The 2213-nt window shown below is 52.5% G+C and overlaps 1 protein-coding gene across 1 annotated transcript in view; it reads right to left on the bottom strand.

Annotated features, from left to right (window-relative positions):
• The window catches only part of si:dkeyp-50d11.2 (calpain-1 catalytic subunit), a gene marked incomplete at its 5' end in the record, with an annotated part of 23909 nt that overhangs the window by 6173 nt on the left and 15523 nt on the right, over window positions 1-2213 (bottom strand). Inside the window, 3 exons of the mRNA XM_048619735.1 lie at window positions 238-303; window positions 717-756; window positions 1534-1745. Coding sequence (XP_048475692.1) covers window positions 238-303; window positions 717-756; window positions 1534-1745 — 318 coding nt within the window. The remainder of the gene's footprint in view (window positions 1-237; window positions 304-716; window positions 757-1533; window positions 1746-2213) is intronic.

The raw sequence follows: 2213 nt of genomic DNA on the forward strand, positions 1-2213 counted from the left end.
TAACTCTGTCACCCTCTCCAGCCCCTACACTCCCTCCCTATCTCTGTAACCTCCTCCAGCCCCTACACCCCTCCCTAACTCTGTAACCCCCTCCAGCCCCTACATCCCCTCCCTATCTCTGCAATGACATTTGATGATTGCTGTCATGAAGTTCCTTAGAACATGAATGGCACTATATCAATGCAGGTAGTTTTTGTAATGCAGACCAGCTGACATCTTCACTTCTCTCACACTCACCTCACCAGCCAATTGCCTGAAGAGACTCTTGAACTTTTCATCAATTGCATGTTCAGGTACTTCTTCCTGTTGGAGTCACAGGACAATGATCAAACAGAGTGCAACACGCCCAGAAAAACCCACTCCCCACAACAACTTCCACTCCTCACCCCCCACTCTTCCAATCCATGCCGTTTGATGGCCCTTCACGGTCAAGGGAGCTTTACTCTGTATCTAACCCCGTGCTGTCCCTGTCCTGGAGAGTGTTTGATGGGGGACAGTGTAGAGGGAGCTTTACTCTGTATCTAACCCTGTGCTGTCCCTGTCTTGGGGAGTGTTTGATGGGGGACAGTGTAGAGGGAGCTTTACTCTGTATCTAACCCAGTACTGTGTGTTTGCAGACACGGGTTATAACGACTTGCCCAGTTCCTTCTGCATCAGATTCCAGAAAACAAGCAGAATGGTCTGTAATCCCACCATTTCGATGTCTGCTATCTTACCTCCTGTCCAAGGTCAGCACTGATTTCATCATCGAGTTCTCTGTATTAGACACAGTTAGAAACAGAAACAGCCCTCAGTTTAACAGACCACACACCCGAATACCTCAGGACTCCGCGTTAGGGCCCGACCCTCCACTTCCCTCCATTTATATTCGCCAATCTTTCTTGGAATGTGGGCATTGCTTGTGAGCCCCATTTATTACCCGTCCCTAACTGCCCCTTGCACTCAGCGTCTCGCTCGGCCATTTCTGAGGTAGCCGTGGGGCCAGGTGTCGTGTGTAGGCCTGGTCGGGGAGAAACGGCAGATTTCCTTCCCAAAAGGGATATTAGTGAATCAGATCAGGCGACGGCCTAGTGGGATTATCGCTGCGTTCAGTTTTTCAAGTGTAAAAAGGAATTAAGATTCTAACAATGACCACGAATTCATTAAAAACCCATCTGATCCACTAATGTCCTTCAGGGAAGGAGACTGCCATCCTTACCTGGTCTGCGCCTACACGTGACTCCAGACCCTCAGCAATGTGGTTGGCTCTTAACTGCCCTCTGGGTAATTAGGGATGGGCAATAAATGCCATCCTGTGACAGAGTTCAAAAATAAAGACAGGTTCGTAGAGCCGTGGTTACCGTCGCTGAGGCCAGCTCTCCATTCGAGGATTGTTAAATCGAATTTAGATTTGAATCTGAACCCGTGTCCCCAGAACGTTAGCGCTACCCTCTAGCCCGGCGACACTCACGCTGCAGCGACCGCTGGTAGAGATGTGTAAAGAAAGTGCACAGAAACCATCATTGCAGCCCGTTTCACTGCGATCGAACTTACTCGGAGAGAGAGCGCTTTTCAGAGAAGACCCTCAGGCAGAAGTTGGCCTCTTTGTTGGGTTCGAAGGTCGAGGGGACGATGATGTACTCCCCGGCGGGCAGCTTGAAACGGCTACTGACCTCCCGGAGATTGATGAACATCTCGGAACGAGCTTGGGAGCCATGCGTCAGGAAGAAATCCCGCTTCAGGTGAACAGCGGAGCGTCCAATGTACTGGAACACAGCGGGAGACTTGCATAACCAGGCTGACAGGTAACGGGAAAATCGGCACGTGGAGAAAGAAGTGGGTCCCACTGTGATGCACCCCATTGCCGAACAGCTGGCTGCTAATGGCCACACATTAAGGAGTGCCCGGGGGGATACAACCTCTGGGGGTGCAACCCTCAGAGGGTACAGGAGTTAACGCAAAATTACACCAAAACGTTTCCAACTATCTTAACAAATTCCTCTATTACCCGCTCTACTCCTTCTCCCCTACTCTTTACCCACTCCGACCCCCATCCCCGTGACGCAGGGCCCACTCCTACCCCCCTCCCCCTGACACAGGGCCCACTCCCACCCCCCTCCCCGTGACACAGGGCCCGCTCCAAACCCCTATCCCCGTGACACAGGGCCCGCTCCTACCCCCATCCCCGTGACGCAGGGCCCGCTCCAAACCCCCATCCCCGTGACGCAGGGCCC

The sequence above is a fragment of the Rhincodon typus genome, chromosome 43 (genome assembly GCF_021869965.1).
Source record: "Rhincodon typus isolate 14 chromosome 43, sRhiTyp1.1, whole genome shotgun sequence".
NCBI classification, from domain to species: domain Eukaryota; kingdom Metazoa; phylum Chordata; class Chondrichthyes; order Orectolobiformes; family Rhincodontidae; genus Rhincodon; species Rhincodon typus.